General features: G+C 42.0%; 1 protein-coding gene and 1 long non-coding RNA gene across 4 annotated transcripts in view; one reads left to right on the top strand and one right to left on the bottom strand.

The window, feature by feature from the left end:
* Positions 1-20,237, top strand: part of LOC139023062 (uncharacterized) — an 870,035-nt gene that overhangs the window by 579,742 nt on the left and 270,056 nt on the right. The gene's annotated exons all lie outside the window — the stretch shown is intronic.
* The window catches only part of LOC111952262 (C-Jun-amino-terminal kinase-interacting protein 2-like), a 46,310-nt gene that overhangs the window by 19,137 nt on the left and 6,936 nt on the right, over positions 1-20,237 (bottom strand). For 2 of the 3 annotated variants that reach the window (XM_023970812.2, XM_023970811.2), the window contains exon 2: positions 9,500-9,605. In XM_023970812.2, the coding sequence (XP_023826580.1) occupies positions 9,500-9,605 (106 nt within the window). Of the gene's footprint in view, positions 1-125; positions 4,182-9,499; positions 9,606-20,237 lie in introns of those variants that run through there. The other variant, XM_070435230.1, reaches the window with a different exon arrangement.

The raw sequence follows: 20,237 nt of genomic DNA, 5'->3' as shown, positions 1-20,237 counted from the left end.
CAACCCCAGAGTCACCTTCCTGGGCTCATATACAATAGTTTTCAGAGAGCTGTGGGACAGTTAAACCCAGAGCAGCCTACAAGAAGAATATAACACTGCAGTATCCCATCAGCACACAAACACACATCAAAGCACTGCAGTAGGCTGGGGCTCAGGTGACTTGTCCACTCTGCTCCAAAGTCTAGAAGGAGAGAGAGAGAGAGAGAGAGAGAGAGCGCAAAGTGGATTGATGATGCCTCTCAGGTTTCAGCTGTTTTACAGTAAAATTAAATTAGATTCAGATATGTGTGTGCGCATTTGCATGCATGCTTTTGTCCAGGCTAAAAGCACTCAGCACATCTTTGTACTGTATATCTTTGTACATGCAAAAAGTATGGAAATAGTCCCTGTACCGTTCAGTATTATTTTATTTTTGGCAAGTCAGTTAAGAACAAATTCTTATTTACAATGACAGCCTACACCGGCCAAACCCAGACAACACTGGGCCTATTGTGTGCCGCCCTATGGGACTCCCAATCACAGCCAGTTGTGATACAGCCTAGAATCAAACCAGGGTGTCTGTAGTGACACATCTAGCTCTGAGATGCAGTGCCTTAGACCGCTGCGCCACCCGGGAACCCTAATCACAGTCTCCAAGTGACTAGTTGGTGGCAATAATTATAGATGATATCTTTATTTATTGTCATAGTCGCTACAATGTGAATAGACAAGTTGTTACATCACTCACTACAATCAACACAACACTATATTGCTTTTGACAGGAAGAACACTGGATTGAATATATTCTAGCTATCCACTTTGCATTTGAACAGCACAGCACTTTCCTCATCGGTCTCTTTCCCTCCTCTCTSTCTCTCAGCATCAAAGCCCACCTTTTTGTCCCCTTCACACAGGACTGCTAACGCCTGCTAAACCTTAACACCAGAGAAACTAAAATCAACCATCAATCTATAACCCAGGGGAAATCTAGAAGATACATGTACAGCACAGTTTCTCAGAGAAAGTCAAATGACAAAGCCTATTGTACAAGAGACATTTCACTTATTTTATGGGGGTTGATCGATTGCTTTTTATTAGTATTACTTTTTTTTTGTGTGTGATCACATTTGTAGATCTATTAATCTTATAGTCATASTGATAGTTTTGTGTATTGGTAGTGTATTAATGATATTGTAATGTACTCATAACAGTATTACGCCATAGTGGACATTTAAACATTGACATGTGACATCATTTATCTACAGTTAAACATCACCAGATAAATAAGAATGTAATGACTACATTCTGCTCCTTGGTGGCAGTGGTGATAGTGGACAGCTATAAATATGAGTGTGTGTGTTTGTGGATCAATCCCCAGTTCTCAAGTACCCAAGGACATCCCACCATGTGGGTCCAGACAGAGCTGACATTCCCTCCCTTCTACAGGCCAGGCAGCCAGCCTGGCGGAAGCACAACCCTTCTGCTGACAATGACTTTCCCCTCTCTCCCTGTCTCAACGATAGGAGCCAGCGCCATTATATCCAGAGGAATTAAATTGATAGGAGGGAGAAAATGTTGCTGTACTGTTTGTTAATGTGATAGTGTTCTGTGTTTGTGTCACATTATCGGTTCATTACATTCTACTAGTATATACTGTACATCCAACAACAGGAGACCAAACATACATATTCCTAATACATCCATGTTAATCCAAAAACAGATAGATTAATATTGATTGGTCCTGGTTTATCAATAGCATTTAGTGATTGATTAATAACACTAATGGCTCCTCTCCACGCCCTAATTATACAATGCAGTCGGAAAGTGTTCAGACCCCTTGACTTTTTCCACATTTTGTTACGCTACAGCCCTATTCTAAAATTAATGAAATAAAAAAAATAGAAATAGCTTATTTACATAACTATTCAGACCCTTTGCTATGAGACTCGAAATTGAGCTCAGGTGCATCTTGTTTCCATATCATCCTTGATGTTTTTACAACGTGTGGTAAATTCAATTGATTGGACATGATTTGGAAAGGCACACATAAGGTCCCATAGTTGACAGTGCATGTCAGAGCAAAAACCAAGCCATGAGGTTGAAGGAATTATCTGTAGCGCTCTGAGACAGGATTGTGTCGAGGCACCGATCTGGGGAAGGATACAAACAACATTTCTGCAGCATTGAAGGTCTCCAAGAACATAGTGGCCTCCATCATTCTTAAATAGAAGAAGTTTGGAACCACCAACACTCTTCCTAGAGCTGGCCGCCGGGCCAAACTGAGAATGGACTGGGAGACTATTCAAGATCGAGGGAAAGATGAACGGAGCAAAGTACAGAGAGATCCTTGATGAAAGCCTGCTCCAGAGTGCTCAGGACCTCAGCCTGGAGTGAAGGTTCACCTTCCAACAAGACAATGACCCTAAGCACACAGCCAAGACAACGCAGGAGTGCCTTAGGGACAAGTCTCTGAATGTCCCAGCCAGAGTCCYGACTTGAACCCGATCGAACATCTCTGGAGAGACCTGAAAATTGCTGTGCAGTGATGCTCCCCATCCAACCGGACAGAGGTTGAGAGGATCTGCAGAGAAGAATGGGAGAAACTCACCAAATACAGGTGTGCCAAGTTTGTAGCGTCATACCCAAGAAGACTTGAGGCTGTAATCACTGCCAAAGGTGCTTCAACAAAGTACTGAGTAAATTATCTGAATGTCACACCCTGATCAATTTCACCTGTCCTGGTTATTGTCTCCACCCCCTCCAGGTGTCGCTTGTTTTCCCCAGTGTATTTATCCCTGTGTTTCCTGTCTCTCTGTGCCAGTTCGTCTTGTATGTTTCCAAGTCAACCAGTGGTTTTCCCGATCTCCGTTTTTTTGCATTCTCCTTTTTCTAGTCCTCCCGGTTTTGACCATTGCCTGTTTCTGGACTTTGTACCCGCCTGCCTGACCATTCTGCCTGCCTTGACCATGAGCCTGTCTGCCACTTTGTACCTCCTGGACTCTGATCTGGTTTTGACCTTTTTGCCTGTGCACGACCATTCTCTTGCCTACCCCTTTGGCTAATAAACATTGTAAGACTCCAACCACCTGCCTCCTGTGTCTGCATTTGGGTCTCGCCTTGTGCCTTGATACTGAACCCTGATGTAAATGTAATATTTCAGTTTTTATAACTTTGCAAAAAAAATCTAAACCTGTTTGTTACAGTATGATACTGAATTACAGTAAATTACTGGCAGCACAGTAAGTTACTGTAGATTTACAGGAAAAAAAATATGGTATGGTACAGTATTCTGTGGAGAACAGCATTGTCACAAATGGGTGCCCCAAAAATAGCCTCTTACAAAGCACGCCTCAAAATATGGTAATGAGACAGATTATTTTGCCGCCCACAACATTTTCCTACAAAACAGCATAATTCATAGTATGCTTCTGTAAATATACGCAAAACAGGTAAGTTATTTACTTTAAAATTGTATTGTAAAATTACAGAAGTGTAGCAGAATGACATAATGTATTGCTCTTTAGTACTGTAATATAGAATTACAGTAGCTAACTGTTAATTTTTCTGTAAATTTACAGCAATTTGTTAGTGCCGGAAAAGGAGAGCTACCAGAGTATGAGAGACGCAGACCCACAGGCCCTATTTGTCTACTACCCCTTTGCTATGGCATATTATGAATAATATATATGTGCAGGGGCATTAATCACTGTTAGAGAGAGAGCAAAAGAGAGAGCAAGAGAGAGTGAAAGAAAGGATGGCGGTAGAGGGGGAGACTCACTTCACCTGATAGCTCAGTGATTTATGCCTGAGTCTGACTCAAGAGACTGAGTATCCTGTCTGCTCCCAAAATACTGACTGCCCTCTCTCATTCTTCCTCTCACTCTCTCTCAATTTCTKTGGTTCTACTCCCAAAGATTGATAGATACCAACAGGAAAATAAGCCATTTGCTTCCACCCAACCAGGCTTTCACTGAGATTCATTATACATGGAAAACAGAGAATGGAAGACAACTCATGCTCATTTATAGCTCATCTCTTGAGCTCGTCTGTAGCTCATATCTAACTCCCAGATAGACAGACACAGCCAGGTCACGAGACTGGAGGGAAAAATGCAGAAACTGTCCAACTCAGTTAACCTCCCTTTTCTCTTCACTGAAGCATTATGGGAAATGTAGGCCAGTGTTCTCTCCACTCCTCTCAATCTGCATAGGAATGACAGTGAGGACATGTGAGAGTACCCAAATTAGTAAAAATCATCATCATGATATTCAGAATGTCAACATTAGGAATAACAGAATTGGAATTGCTTCTTTGTGCGTAATGGGGAAATTAACCATTCCTAGGTTGATTATTTATATATGTACAGTAACAGTCAAAAGTTTACCTCTACATGTACTCATTACAAGATTTGTCTTTATTTTTACTATTTTCTACACTGTAGAATAATAGTGAATACATCAAAACTATGAAATAACACATATGGAATCATGTAGTAACCAAAAAAAGTGTTAAACAAATCAAAATATAACCACCCTTTGCCTTGATGACAGCTTTGCACACTCTTGGCACTCACACCCAGCTTCACCTGGAATGCTTTTCCAATAGTCTTGAAGGAATTCCTACAAATGCTGAGCACTTGTTGGCTGCTTTTCCTTCACTCTGCGGTCCAACCCAATCGGGTTGAGGTCGGGTGATTGTGGAGGCCAGGTCATATGATGCAGCACTCCATCACTCTCCTCCTTGGTCAAATAGCCCTTACACAGCCTGGAGGTATGTTGGGTCATTGCCCTGTTGAAAAACAAATGATAGTCCCACTAAGCACAAACCAGATGGGATGGCGTATCATGCAGAATGCTGTGGTAGCCATGCTGGTTAAGTGTGCCTTGAATTATAAATAAATCACTGACAGTGTCACCGGCAATGCACCCCCACACCTCCTCCATGCTTAATGGTGGGAACCACACATGCAAAGATCATCCGTTCACCTACTCTGCGTCTCACAGACACAGCGGTTGGAACCAAAAATCTCAAATTTGGACTCCACTGGTCTAATGTCCATTGCTCGTGTTTCTTGGCCCAAGCAACTCTTCTGCTTATTTGTGTCCTTTATTAATGGTTTATTTGCAGCAATTTGACCACGAAGGCCTGATTCACGGAGTCTCCTCTGAACAATTGATGTTGAGATATGTGTTACTTGAACTCTGAGAAGCACTTATTTGGGCTGCAATTTCTGAAGCTGGCAACTCGATTGAACTTATCCTCTGCAGCAGATGTAGCTCTAGGTTTTCCTTTCCTGTGGCGGTCCTCACGAGAGCCAGTTTTATCATATTGCTTGACGGTTTTTGCGACTGCACTTGAAGAAACTTTCAAAGTCCTTGAAATTTTCCAGATTGACTGACCATGTCTTAAATTAATGATGGACTGTTGTTTCTCTTTGCTTATTTGAACTGTTCTTGACATAATATGGACTTGGTCTTTTACGAAAAAGGGCTATCTTCTGTATACCCCCCTACCTTGTCACAACACAACTGATTGGCTCAAACGCATTAAGGAAAGAAATTCCACAAATTAACAAGGCATTCCAGGTGACTACCTCATGATGCTGGTTGAGAGAATGCCAACAGTGCAAAGCTGTCAACAAGGCAAAGGGTGGCTACTTTGAAGAATCTGAAATATATTTTGATTTAACATTTTTTGGTTACTACATGATTCCATATGTGTTACTTCATAGTTTTTATGTCTTCACTATTATTCTACAAATGTAGAGAAGTCAAAATGAATAAAAACCCTGTAATGAGTAGGCGTGTCCAAACTATTGACTGGTACTGTGTGTGTGTGTGTGTGTGTGTGTGTCGCAGCTTACTACAGTTCAACCAAGTCAAAAAACATAATTACACACATGAAAACATCTGTATTCCTCCTTCTCAAAGCATTCTGGGTCATCGTCAAAAATACATTAGTAACTGCAGCAGTTTACACCAATAGTATGGAGGGAGGCATGGGCTTATGTTGTAAAAACATCATCACATTTTAAACATTTAAATCATCTCTCCCACAAAATGCCCTTTCTGGTATATAAAGACAATCCAATGATTGAAGACTCTGCTCCGGGACATAATCAGTTTATGATGGTATGGATGTGTGTGTGCGTGTGTAACTCAAAGGGAGCCAAGCCTAATCTTGAAAGGGGTATGCAGATTAGGAAGTGAACAATGAATGGTCATTAATCAGAGATGGGGATTGGGCAGAAGGATAATCCCACTTTTCTGATTGGTTGTCAGCCTTGAAGATCAAAGAAAGTGTTAAAAGAACCGTCCACAAAATTATTTCAGTGCTTTATCACACACATACAGGTACATGTGTAAACAAACAGAAACCATTTAACTACGTGATAGAGGCTTAATGGGCTGATGACAATCACCCAATCAAATACATAAAACAAACGCATACATGCACACACACACACACACACACAACACTCTCCAGCTCTGTTCTTAATCCAGTGTCAGTCCGATGTCAGCAGGATTAGTTCCTTTGTGGCTGGGCGACTTGGTGGGGGTGGGTTTGATGATGCAACATAACAAAGAGTGACACTGTCTCTGGCATACACCCACACATCTGTGGACTGAGCAGTCAGGGCCTGTTCGTTCCATTGGGTGATCTGCGTTTGAAATATGACATCTCAGACTGCAAGGATAAAAGTGTTTCCCTCAACTTGCTTTCTGAGGTTGTAGGCCCGGGTCGTCTCTACACACTGACAAATTGCTTTGTAGAAAGAACTTTGCATGTGACTGAAAAAATATAACTCAATTTCCCAGTTTTCTGTTGTTGTGGGATTAATGAGGCAGAAGCAAAAACATCTCTCTCTGCTTTGGGGAAGAGGAGGAATTGAGGAAGAAAGGAGGGGGTTGAAGGTAGGATCTCTCTGAACGGAGCTCTGCAAAGCAGTTAGGGAAGGAATGAGCAGTCAGGGGAGAGGGGAGAGAGAGGGAGGAGAAAAGGTGGAAAGGAATGATGCGGGAGGACTGTCTCTGCATAGCAGCAAACTGCACTGGGTTATTCACCCTTTTCTGCAGCTATGGCTCAAAGCCACACACATAAAACATTCACATCCCTCAGGAGAGAGAGGGGGGAGGGAGAGTGAAAATGGGGAGAGAGATAGAGAATGAGAGAAAGGGGTGACAGATAAATAATTAAAGAGGGAAACAGAGAGATAGATAGAGAGGAAGCAGACCCAGTGCTTCTCCAGTAGTACAGGTCTGTGGATTATCTCCAGAGCTCGGTCACTAAGAGGGGATTTGAGTTGTACATTACAGTACCATTCATATTCTGCTCTGATGCTGGAACTGATGTTGATAGGATGGAAATGATAGGGCAGGGCTGAGCTTAGTATAAGGTCACTAATGTAATGAGCTCTAGTAACACAGGTATTAACAGCAAGTTACACTGCCGCTTATATAAGAGATGAGCCGAGTAACACACAAATTGGCAGTTATCACCTCCAATGGCTATACCGGGGAGTCTATCACTCCCTCTCATATTCAATCTTTCTCTCTCTCACTCTGCTTGCTGTCACCCACAGCAATTGTCAATCAAAGCCCTAAGCACCATGTGTTGGCAGAGACTCACACAACCACACAAAGAAACCCAAACAGACTGACAGCCAAGTTGCTTTGCTTCAAATTTGTAGGAAGACATTTTCTTTTCTATCTGTACTATAGGAGGAGCTTTTAGTTTGCACAGCAGTAGTTTGAAGCCGTCTGCAAGCTAATCTATTTAATGATGAGAGCAGAATAGCCCCCAGAAAATTATACTAATTACAGACATGCTGTTTCACTACATTACATTGATGTATGTACAGTGGGGAGAACAAGTATTTGATACACTGCCGATTTTGCAAGTTTTCCTACTTACAAAGCATGTAGAGGTCTGTAATTTTTATCATAGGTACACTTCAACTGTGAGAGACGGAATCTAAAACAAAAATCCAGAAAATCACATTGTATGATTTTTAAGTAAATAATTTGCATTTTATTGCATGACATAAGTATTTGATCACCTACCAATCAGTAAGAATTCCGGCTCTCACAGACCTGTTAGTTTTTTCTTTTAAGAGCCCTCCTGTTCTTCACTCATTACCTGTTATTAAACTCACCCTTGTTTGAACTCGTTACCTTGTATGAAAGACACTGTTCACACACAATGACAATCAAACAGACACTCCACACTCTCCACAATGGCATAGATCCAGAGAGCTGTGTAAGGAACCATCAGGGATCAACTGTGTAGACCTGCACAAGGCTGGGATGGGCTACAGGACAAATAGGCAAGCAGCTTGGGTGAGAAGGCAACAACTGTTGGCTGCAATTATTAGAAAATGTAAGAAGTTCAAGGATGAACTGGTCAATCACCCTCGGTCTGGGGCTCATGCATAGATTCACCTTCTGTGGGGGATAAAATGATCAGTGAGGAAGGGAGCGGATCAGCCCAGAAACTACACGGCGGACCTGGTCAATGACTGAAGAGAGCTGGGACCACAGTCTCAAAGAAAACCATTAGTAACACACCATGCCGTCATGGATTAAAATCTGCAGCGCACGCAAGGTCCCCCTGCTCAAGCAGCGCATGTCCAGGCCCATCTGAAGTTTGCCCAATGACCATCTGGATGATCCAGAGGAGGAATGGGAGAAGGTCATGTGTCTGATGAGACAAAATAGAGCTTTGGTCTAAACTCCACTCGCCGTTGTTTGGAGGAAGAAGAAGGATGAGTACAACCCCAAGACACCATCCCAACCGTGAAGCATGGAGGTGGAAACATCATTCTTTGGGATGTTTTTTCTGCAAAGGGGACAGGACACTGCACCGTATTGAGGGAGGATGGATGGGGCCATGTATCGTGAGATCTTGGCAACAACCTCTTCCTCAGTAAGAGCATTGAAGATGGGTCGTGGCTGGTTCTTCCAGCATGACAACGACCCGAAACACACAAGCCAGGGCAACTAAGGAGTGGTCGTAAGAAGCATCTCAAGGTCCTGGAGTGGCCTAGCAGTCTCCAGACCTGAACCCAATAGAAAATCTTTGGAGGAGCTGAAAGTCCGTATTGCCCAGCGACAGCCCCGAAACCTGAAGGATCTGGAGAAGTCTGTATGGAGGAGTGGGCCAAAATCCCTGCTGCAGTGTGTGCAACCTGGTCAAGAACTACAGGAAACGTATGATCTCTGTAATTGACACAAAGGTTCTGTACCAAATATTAAGTTCTGCTTTTCTGATGTATCAAATACTTATGTCATGCAATAAAATGCAAATTATTTACTTAAAAATCATACAATGTGATTTTCTGGATTTTTGTTTTAGATTCCGTCTCTCACAGTTGAAGTGTACCTATGATAAAAATTACAGACCTCTACATGCTTTGTAAGTAGGAAAACCTGCAAAATCGGCAGTGTATCAAATACTTGTTCTCCCCACTGTATGTGCCTGTGTGTTTGTGTATGTGTGTGCATGCGTGTGTGTGTTCCACCTTCTCGTATGGATCAGAGTCGTAGTTGAGTCCTATTCCACAGTCATCTGTGATTTCAGACAGATCATCATCATCAAACTCCTCCAGACTGATGTCATGGGCAGGCCTGGAAGAACAGGAGGGAGAACGTTAATACTTACACATAGTACACACACACACCTACATCTACAAACAAACACACACATTTGTGATTTCACCTCCAGTCCTCATGTACCTGACCACCACCCTTCAGAGGTGAGCATCTCTCCGAGTGATTCCCACACAGAGTGGTCCGACCCTGGGGACGACTGCTCTGAGATATGGCGTGTCACTCTATTTGGGTCTGTGCCTCACTCACCAGACACAAGAACTCACACATCCTCCATATTTTGCTTTGATCTCTAAGCAGACAGAGTTCAGACATTATTTTATTTTTTCCACCCCATGTCCCCAGTTTACAGACAACAGTGCATGAGCTCATCATCTTGTTTTCTATAAACCATCTGTATAACTGTGGTCCATTAGTTACAACAGACGCTCAGCTATCTACTACATTAGTAAGATACTTTTGTAAGGCTCAGAGGGAAATGCTGCAATGCAGGTTCTCTCGTGAGGACAGGACATTCCAGACAGGGCTTAGTACAGATGTCCTTCTTTAGACTAGTTGAGTATCTGGAGCATCAGCATTTGTGGGTTCGGTTAGTGTCAGAAAACACATCAAAAGGTGGAAACGTAAAACTAGATCATTGTCTAACTGGGCAAAATTGCATACCGTAACAGTGCTAAATCAGAAATATTGGCTAGATCATAAACACACACACAGAGCTCCTGACCAGCAGCAGCCTACAATGTGATACAGGGAAATTATTTGGGATGTCATCCAATATGAATTGCTGTCTGAAAAGAAACTATTTTGGCCTTTGTGAACTCTCCTTACTGTAATAAAAAAAGCAACTACAGGACTGTTGTCGCTGATATCACTGTGTGTACAAACTATCTCCAATTATGTTAACATTAGACATCTAGGCTGAGTTGCAATGAAAAAGCCATATCTCAGACTGGCCAATAAAAAAAGATTAAGATGGGCAAAAGAACAGACACTGGACAGAGAAACTGAGCTTCCCGGAGTCGCCTCTTCATTGTTGACGTTGAGACTTGTGTTTAGCGGGTACTATTTAATGAAGCTGCCAGTTGAGGACTTGTGAGTCGTCTGTTTCTCAAACTAGACACTAATGTACTTGTCCTCTTGCTCAGTTGTGCACTGGGGCCCCCCACTCCTCTTTCTATTCTGGTTAGAGCCAGTTTGCCCTGTTCTGTGAAGGGAGTAGTACACAGCGTTGTACGAGATCTTCAGTTTCTTGGAAAATTCTCACATGGAACAGCCTTCATTTCTCAGAACAAGAATAGACTGACGAGGTTCAGAAGAAAGTTATTTGTTTCTGGCCATTTTGAGCCTGTAATCGAACCCACAAATGCTGATGCTCCAGATACTCAACTAGTCTAAAGGAGGACAGTTTTATTGGTTCTTTAATCAGAACAACAGTTTTCAGCTGTGCTAACATAATTGAAAAAGGGTTTTCTAATGATGAATTAGCCTTTTAAAATTATAAACTTGGATTAGCCAAAACAACGTGCCATTGGAACACAAATGGTGATGGTTGCTGATAATGGGCCTCTGTACGCCTATGTAGATATTCCATAAAAAACAAAAGAAACTGCCATTTCCAGCTACAATAGTAATTTACACCATTAACAATGTCTCACTGTATTTCTGATCAATTTGATGTTATTTTAATGGACGAAAAAAAATGTTTATTTCAAAAGCAAGGATATTTCTAAGTGACCCCAAACTCTTTAACAGTAGTGTAGGTCCTGGATGTCAGGAAGATTGGCCCCGGTGATGTACTGGGACGTACACACTACCCTCTGTAGCGCCTTACGCTCAAATTCCGAGCAGTTTCCATACCAGGCGGTGATGCAATCAGTCAGGATGCTCGACGGTGCAGCTGTATAACTTTCAGGATCTGGGGACCCGTGCCAAATCTTTTCAGTCTCCAGGGGGGGTAAAWGTGTTGTTGTGCCCTCTTCACAACTGTCTTGGTGTGTTTGGACCATGTTAGTTAGATGGTGATGTGGACACCAAGGAACTTGAAACTCTCGACCCGCTCCACTTCAGCCCCGTCGATGTTAATGGTGGCCTGTTTGGCCCTCCTTTTCCTATGGTCCACGATCAGCTCCATTGTCTTGCTCACATTGAAGGAGAGGTTGCTGTCCTGGCACCACACTGCCAGGTCTCTGACCTCCCTATAGGGTGTCTCATCATTGTAGGTGATCAGGCCTACCTCTGTTGTGACGTCAGCAAACTTAATGATGGTGTTGGAATCATAGTCCGTAATAGTTTTCAAGCCCTGCCACATCCGACGAACGTCAGAGCCGGTGTAGTAGAATTCAATCTTAGTCCTGTATTGAAGCTTTGCCTATTTGATGGTTTGTGTAAATGCATAGCGGGATTTCTTATAAGCGTCCGGATTAGTGTCTTGCTCCTTGAAAGCAGCTCTAGTCTTTAGCTCGGTGGGGTTGTTGCCTGTAATCCATAGCTTCTGGTTGGGATATGTACGTACGGTCTAGAGGTAGACCGGTTAAATCGGCATGGCTGATTAATTAGGTCCAATTTCATAACAAATCGGTAATCTGCCTTTTTGGATGCCGATTGTGGCCGATTACATTGCAATCCATGAGGAAACTGCATGGCAGGCTGACCACCTGTTACGCGATTGCAGCATCAAAAGGACCTTGTGGTGGCAATGAGCCAAGGTAAGTTGCTAGCTAGCATTAAACTTATCTTACAAAAAAAACAAATCAATCTTCACATAACCACTAGTTAACTACAGTACACATGGTTGATATTACTAGTTTAACTAGCTTGTCCTGCGTTGCATATAATCAATGCAGTGCCTGTTAATTTATCAAATCACAGCCTACTTCAACTTTGCCAAACGGGTGATGATTTAACTTCTTATGGCTGGGGGCGGTATTGAGTAGCTTGGATGAATAAGGTGCCCAGAGTAAACTGCCTGCTACTCAGGCCCAGAAGCTAAGATATGCATATTATTAGTAGATTTGGATAGAAAACACTCTGAAGTTTCTAAAACTGTTTGAATGATGTCTGTGAGTATAACAGAACTCATATGGCAGGCAAAAACCTGGGAAAAATCCAACCAGGAAGTGGGAAATCTGAGGTTTGTAGGCTTYCCTATCCAATATACAGTGTCTATGGGGTCATATTGCACATCCTAGGGCGCCCACTAGATGTCAACAGTCTTCAGAACCTTGTTTGCTGCTTCTACTGTGAAGGATGAGGGAATAAGTCATGGTTGAGTCATGGGTCTGGCAGAGTGCCACTCAGGCGCGCCCCGGTGAGAGTTAGCTGCGTTCCATCGCATTTCTACAGACAAAGGAATTCTCCGGTTGAAACATTATTGAAGATTTATGTTAAAAACATCCTTGATTCTATACATCGTTTGACATGTTTCTACGAACTGTAACGGAATTTTTTGAATTTGTCTGGCCTGCGCGTCATCAATTTGGATTTTGGAACTAAATGCGCGAACAAAAAGGAGGTATTTGGACATAATTTATGGACATTATCGAAAACAAAACAAACATTTATTGTGGAACTGGGATTCCTGGGAGTGCATTCTGATGAAGATCAAAGGTAAGTGAATATTTATAATGCTATTTCTGACTTCTGTTGACTCCACAACATGGCGGATATCTGTATGGCTTGTTTTGGTCTCTGAGCGCTGGACTCAGATTATAGCATGGTGTGCTTTTTCCGTATAGTTTTTTTGAAATCTGACACAGCGGTTGCATTAAGGAGAAGTTTATCTAAAGTTCCATGTAAAACACTTGTATCTTTTATCAATGTTTATTATGAGTATTTCTGTAAATTGATGTGGCTCTCTGCAAAATCACTGAATGTTTTGGAGGCAAAACATTACTGAACATAACGTGCCAATAACGCGCTAAGATTTTTGGATATAAATATGAACTTTATCGAACAAAACATACATGTATTGTGTAACATGAAGTCCTATGAGTGTCATCTGATGATGATCATCAAKGGTTAGTGATTCCTTTTATCTCTATTTCTGTTTTTTGTGACTCCTCTCTTTGGCTGGAAAAATGGCTGTATTTTTCTGTGACTAGGTACTGACCTAACAAAATCAGATGGTGTGCTTTCGTTGTAAAGCCTTTTTGAAAAATCGGACACTGTGGTGGGATTAACAACAAGTGTATCTTTAAAATGGTGTAAAATACTTGTATGTTTGATGAATTTTAATTATGAGATTTCTGTTGTTTGAATTTGGCGCCCTGCACTTTCACTGGCTGTTGTCAAGTCGATCCCGTTAAGTTAACAAAAGCGCATTCACGAAAAAGCACATTCGTTGCACAAATGTACCTAACCATAAACATCAATGGCTTTATTAAAATCAATACACAGCAGTATATTTTTTTAACCTGCATATTTAGTTAAGATAAATGCATGCTAGCAGACAATATTAACTAGGGAAATTGTGTCACTTCTCTTGCGTTCAATGCAAGCAGAGTCAGGGTATATGCAACAGTTTGGGCCGCCTGGCTCATTGCAAACTGTGTTCCTTCCTAACAAAGACCGTAATTAATTAGCCAAAATTGTACATAACATTGAAGGTTGTGCAATGTAACAGCAATATTTAGACTTAGGGTTGCAACCCGTTCGACAAAATACAGAATGGTTCTGTATTTCACTGAAAGAATAAACGTTTTGTTTTCAAAATGATCGTTTCTGGATTTGACCATATTAATGACCAAAGGCTTGTATTTCTGTGTGTTTATTATAATTAAGTCTATGATTTGATAGAGCAGTCTGACTGAGCGGTGGTAGGTAGGCAGCAGCAGGCTCGTATGCATTCATTCAAACAGCCCATTCCTTCGTTTGCCAGCAGCTCTTAGCAATGCTTGAGGCACAGCGCTGTTTATGACTTCAAGCCTATCAACTCCCGAGATTAGGCTGGTGTAACCGATGTGAAATGGCTAGCTAGTTAGCGGGGTGGGCGCTAATAGCGTTTCAAKCGTCACTCGCTCTGAGACTTGGAGTAGTTGTTCCCCTTGCTCTGCATGGGGAACAACCTGTCCCAAATTAATATAGTTTCGGAGTTCATTTTGATATTTAAACCTGTGTGTCCTGATTGCGTCTGATGTAGGTGGACAAAATCAACATCCGTGCGATGGCACACTCGGACACACACACTCGTCAGCATGTTAGACTACACACGCTGAGCATCATTCACAGGTGATATTGTCACCCATCAGACTAATCTACATTTAATATTGTCTTTACATATACTAAATAATATGTGTGAAATTAGATTTGATTTAGAATGGGCCATTATTATGCTCCTGTTGGAAGAGGGGCAGGGGAAATAAGTCATGTATGCACTTAAATAGCGAATGGAGGATGCTTTTCCCGCGGTTCATTTTCATGCAAGCCAGGTAGGCAGGCTACTCCGGTTGTAAAGCAAAGCAATGTGCTTAGTATTAGGATTGTTGAGAAATACATTTAGCCTATAGAAAGCTGATATGGCCTCTATTAAAAAGAGGATACTCAAAACTCTTCTCACGCAATTGCATAGCCTATAGTACATGTTGCACAACATAAGCTCATTGCTCTCATGAAGTGTTCGATTTGATTTTCGAATGCATTTGTATTGATGTCAGAGTGATGAGAGGATTACAGGAGCGCAGACTACCAGGCCATTAGTGACAAGTTTGGTGGCCTACTAATGACCATCAGCGGCATCAGAGCGCAGTTTTGGAGAAGCCTAGTTACCGTGACTAAACAATCACATGGAATTTGACTGCGGTCATGACTCATGAACGCAGATGTGGCAGTAACACGGTCACTGTAACAACCCAGGGCAGGGCATGTGTGTTGCTAATGGGATTGCATTCTACACTCTTAGAAAAAAGGAGCTATCTAGAACTTAAAAGGGTTCTTCGGCTGTCCCCATAGGAGAACCTTTTGAAGAACCTTTTCGGGTTTCAGGTAAAACCCCTTTGGGTTCCAGGTAGAACACTTGGAACCAAAAAGGGTTATCCTATGGGGACAACTAAAGAACCCTTTCGTAACCCTTTTTTCTAAGTGTGTAGCTAGCTCTCAATTCTGGGAGGTGAATCTAGCACTGCCAGGTATCTGAGAGAAGTCYAACTCCACTCATGATTCCAGAACTTAGAATAGAATTAGTCTCGTTTATTCTTCTAAATTCTAATCATCAAAAGGGGGGGGTGGCTCCTTTCAGCTCCACTCCCACTTTATCTTTCTGTAAGAGATTCCTGGTGATGTAGATMACTAATATGACTCATCCCCTGGGCACAAACTGGTTGAAACATTATGTGTCAGCGTAATTTGTCAACCTTAGGTGACGTGGAATCTTTAAAAAATACATTGGATTTGAAAAAGTAATGAACAAAAATCATCAACTGTTGTTTTAAGGGTGACATTTCAACCACAGGATTCTGTCATCATGGTAACCTCATTTCAACAAAATAGGTTTGAATTTTTACCTATAAAACAACATCAGATCTTCTATGTTAAATCCACAATCAGAAATAAAAAACAATAGGCTAGGCAGCACCCCCTACTGGAGAATGGATTTACAGCTACCATTTGGCCTTCCATCCAGGGTTTTAACCAATCCCAGTCCTGCATAGCTATGAAATTTGACAGACTATTACCAATGAGCTATTATGAGAATGATTGTTGAGAGCTCTCCACTTAAACTAAATAGATCCACTGTTGCTACTGAAGTCATTCCAAAGGGTAGGTTTAACAGAGTTTAACAGATCAAATGTGACCATACTTTATCACTCATATATTATCAAGGATGCTATTTCAGCCTATAGAGCATTTGCAAAGTCATCAACAGCTATTGTTTCAATTCAACAACAAAAAAATTGACAATACAATAGGCCTAAGGTTTCAAGCTCTGGTTGATTTAAAATGTCATGATATTGAATTGTGTTTGGTTGTCAACGCAACCAAATATCAACATTTGAAGGATATGCATCTTCTGCTTGGATAGATCCATCTGTACCACTGACAGTCTGGCTTTAATTGCAGTTGGTCTACAAATTAATAATTGATATGTTGGAATCAAATCTCCATCTCAACCAAAAATCTAAATTAAAGAATAGGTATAAATCAAATCAAACTTTATTTAAAGTACATTTAAAGTTTGATTTTATTTAGTCCTATTCTTTAACATAGATGTTTGGTTGAGATGGAGACCAAGCTAAGGTACACAATAGTAGGTGTTGATAGACAGAAGGTACACTTTGATAAAAGGTGTAAATTGGTCATCAAAAAGAAAGGACCAAGGCACTCTTCATATAATTAATCAAAATGCCTTCATTTGTATGGCATGTTCAATGGAAACAAAGTTTTAAAACTGACGCGTTTCGGCTGCATGGCCTTCATCAGGGAGTACAAAATAATAAATAGACTATTAACTTGTCGACAAGTTAACAAATTATATATGTTGGAGTCACGTCTCCAACAAGTTTAAGAATAGGATTATGCCAGTTTCTCAGATTGAACTATCCAAGCAGTAGGTATATCTACTTTAAATGTTGATATTTGGTTGTATTGTCAAACAAACAATTCAATATTACTTGTGTAATACAGTAAAAAGCCTCAAATTAAGGCTATCTTACAAATTAATGTAACATTCAACCTTAAAATGAGTAACATATCCATGGCCACATTTTGCTGTTACTGTACACTTTTCTTCTTATGTAAACATATAGGAAGAAATACTGATACCAACAGACTGATACCAACAGGCTGAGACCATTTCTATCTACAAGCCATCAGACTGCTGTACACTTGAACTGGACTGACCACCTGCTCTGATTCTCTGCACCTTGGCACACATGCACTCACTCATATGCATACACCCACACACATCACAACTGCTGCTACAAGAATCTTATTATACTGCTCAGTTTATACACTGCCCCCATCCCTCAATACACAAGTAAATATTGGACTATATAAAGTGTGCATGTTCAAGGTAGCATGCTTAGGTCGTCACAGGTCTGTGGAGAGCGTCGCAATTGCTGTAATAATCTGTGCAGAACCTCGAACGGAATTGATCACTTGCATCATGTACTTTTAATATAATCTCAACTGCAATCCAGGTCATTTGGTTCTGCTATTATATGAAGCATAGCGATAACACATTAATCTGTTGTATGAATGAACAAAATATCTGATATTGTATTTTCATTTGAACTTTGCTGTGCTTTTACATGGTTGAAAGCACATTGGTAGACATTTGTGACAAACAAAAATCCGACATTGCTTTTCCGATGGAATTTGGTTGTGCTTTTAGATGGTTGAAAGAATAGTGATAACACATTGGAAATTCAAATCATATATGGCTGACTTTTTGAGTGGGTGAGTGCCTTCATAAAGTATTCACACCCCTTGACCTTTTCCACATTTTCTTGTATTACCGACTGAATTTAAAACAGATTAAAATTTAGTTTTTTTGTCACTGACCTACACACAATATCCCATAATGTCAAAGTGGAATTATGTTTTGTGAAAATGTTTGAAATTAATAAAAAATGTAAAGCTGAAATGTCTTGAGTCAATAAGTATTCAACCCTTTTGTTATGAAAAGCCTAAATAAGTTCAGGAGTTTCAAACACAGATTCAACCACAAAGATCAGGGAGGTTTTCTTCCTATGCTTCCTGGCTGATGTTTTGGTCACTTTTGAATGCTGGCGGTGCTTTCACTCTAGTGGTAGCATGAGACGGAGTCTACAACCCACACAATTGGCTCAGGTAGTGCAGTTCATCCAGGATGGCACATCAATGCGAGCTGTGGCAAAAAGGTTTGCTGTGTCTGTCAGCGTAGTGTTCCAGAACATGGAGGCGCTGCAAAATGACCTCCAGCAGGCCACAAATGTGCATGTGTCTGCTAAAAGTCAGAAACAGACTCCATGAGGGTGGTATGAGGGCCCGACGTCCACAGGCTGGGGGTTGTGCTTACAGCCCAACACCGTGCAGGACGTTTGGCATTTGCCAGAGAACACCAAGATTGGCAAATTCGCCACTGGCGCCCTGTGCTCTTCACAGATGAAAGCAGGTTCACACTGAGCACATGAGCACATGTGACAGACGTGACAGAGTCTGGAGACGCCGTGGAGAACGTTCTGCTGCCTGCAACATCCTCCAGCATGACCGGTTTGGCGGTGGGTCAGTCATGGTGTGGGGTGGCATTTCTTTGTGGGGCCACACAGCCTCCATGTGCTCGCCAGAGGTAGCCTGACTGCCATTAGGTACCGAGATGAGATCCTCAGACCCCTTGTGAGACATATGCTGACACATGCACATTTGTGGCCTGCTGGAGGTCATTTTGCAGGGCTCTGGCAGTGCTCCTCCTTGCACAAAGGCGGAGGTAGCGGTCCTGCTGCTGGGTTGTTGCCCTCCTACGGCCTCCTCCACATCTCCTGATGTACTGGCCTGTCTCCTGGTAGCGCCTCCATGATCATGAGGAAGGTGAGGGATCAGCCCAGAACTACACGGCAGGACCTGGTCAATGACCTGAAGAAGAAAACCATTAGAAACACACTATGCCGTCATGGATTAAAATCCTGCAGCGCACGCAAGGTCCCCCTGCTCAAGCCAGCGCATGTCCAGGCCCGTCTGAAGTTTGCAAATGACCATCTGGATGATCCAGAGGAGGAATGGGAGAAGGTCATGGTCTGATGAGACAAAAAATAGCTTTTTGGTCTAAACTCCACTCGCCGTGTTTGGAGGAGAAGAAGGATAAGTACAACCCCAAGAACACCATCCCAACCGTGAAGCATGGAGGTGGAAACATAATTCTTTGGGGATGCTTTTCTGCAAAGGGGACAGGACGACTGCACCGTATTGAGGGGAGGATGGATGGGCATGTATCGCGAGATCTTGGCCAACAACCTCCTTCCCTCAGTAAGAGCATTGAAGATGGGTCGTGGCTGGGTCTTCCAGCATGACAATGACCCGAAACACACAGCCATGGCAACTAAGGAGTGGCTCCGTAAGAAGCATCTCAAGGTCCTGGAGTGGCCTAGCCAGTCTCCAGACCTGAACCCAATAGAAAATCTTTGGAGGGAGCTGAAAGTCTGTATTGCCCAGCGACAGCCCCGACACCTGAAGGATCTGGAGAAGGTCTGTATGGAGGAGAGGGCCAAAATCCCTGCTGCAGTGTGTGCAAACCTGGTCAAGAACTACAGGAAACGTATGATCTCTGTAATTGCAAACAAAGGTTTCTGTACCAAATATTAAGTTCTGCTTTTCTGATGTATCAAATGCTTATGTCATGCAATAAATTGCAAATGAATTACTTAAAAATCATACAATGTGATTTTCTGGATTTTTGTTTTAGATTCCATCTCTCACAGTTGAAGTGTACCTATGATAAAAAGTACAGACCTCTACATGCTTTGTAAGTAGGAAAACCCGCAAAATCGGCAGTGTATCAAATAATTGTTCTCCCCACTGTGTGTGTGTGTGGCTAACTAGCTAGCCATTTCACATCGGTTACACCAGCCTAATCTTGGGAGTTGATAGGCTTGAAGTCATAAACAGCTCAATGCTTGAAGCATTGCGAAGAGCTGCTGGCAAAATGCACGAAAGCGCTGTTTGAATGAATGCTTACGAGCC

Source organism: Salvelinus sp. IW2-2015, linkage group LG26, assembly GCF_002910315.2.
Source record: "Salvelinus sp. IW2-2015 linkage group LG26, ASM291031v2, whole genome shotgun sequence".
Taxonomy (NCBI): Eukaryota; Metazoa; Chordata; class Actinopteri; order Salmoniformes; family Salmonidae; genus Salvelinus; species Salvelinus sp. IW2-2015.
The sequence above is the reverse complement of the archived record's forward strand: the minus strand, read 5'-3'. Positions and strand labels throughout refer to the sequence as shown.